Source organism: Penaeus monodon, chromosome 32, assembly GCF_015228065.2.
Source record: "Penaeus monodon isolate SGIC_2016 chromosome 32, NSTDA_Pmon_1, whole genome shotgun sequence".
Lineage (NCBI taxonomy): Eukaryota > Metazoa > Arthropoda > Malacostraca > Decapoda > Penaeidae > Penaeus > Penaeus monodon.
The window spans coordinates 26,238,649-26,239,223 of NC_051417.1; the positions used below are offsets into that span (position 1 = coordinate 26,238,649).

General features: G+C 38.3%; 1 protein-coding gene across 1 annotated transcript in view; it reads left to right on the plus strand.

The window, feature by feature from the left end:
- Nucleotides 1-343: 343 nt before the first annotated feature.
- Nucleotides 344-575, plus strand: part of LOC119593629 (ocellar opsin-like) — a 4,497-nt gene continuing 4,265 nt past the window's right edge. The window contains exon 1 of the mRNA XM_037942582.1: nucleotides 344-362. Coding sequence (XP_037798510.1) covers nucleotides 344-362 — 19 coding nt within the window. The remainder of the gene's footprint in view (nucleotides 363-575) is intronic.

Consider the following 575-nt stretch of genomic DNA (forward strand, 5'->3'; position numbering starts at 1 on the left):
TAATTGCTTTATAGAAGATGCGAGAATTCGAGTTGGCGCTTATACTCCCCATATACTCCCTAAGTTTGATTAGTTGTATAACTTTGAAGATCACTGATTTACAAATACACTTAAATTTAATTACATGACTATGGCCAAGTTGAGGCTTGTTTTCAAGACAATATTGAGGCTTGTTTTTTGGGTGCATGTTGACGCTTGTTTTTGGGTGCATGTTGAGGCTTGACTTCAGGGCTTGTTAAGGCTTGCTTTTGGGATCACTTTAAGGATTGCTTTTGGGTATGTAGAAGCTTATTAACTGAGGCTTACTCTTATGGATATACCGAGGCTTCTTTTCGAGGGCAGGATGAAGTATGCGCTCAGAAGTATGTTCAGAATTGCTTTTAGAAATACGCTGAAACTCGGCTCGTTAATATGCTGTCAATTAAGAACAAGGAAACAAAACAACAAAAAACGCGGATTCGAAACATCATCCACGTATAAGAAAACTCAAGTGGACGAAGGAACTGAAACAACACCCAAGTGAAACTATACTGAAACAAAGCAAGCAATACGAGTCAACGAAGTATATTCTAGGT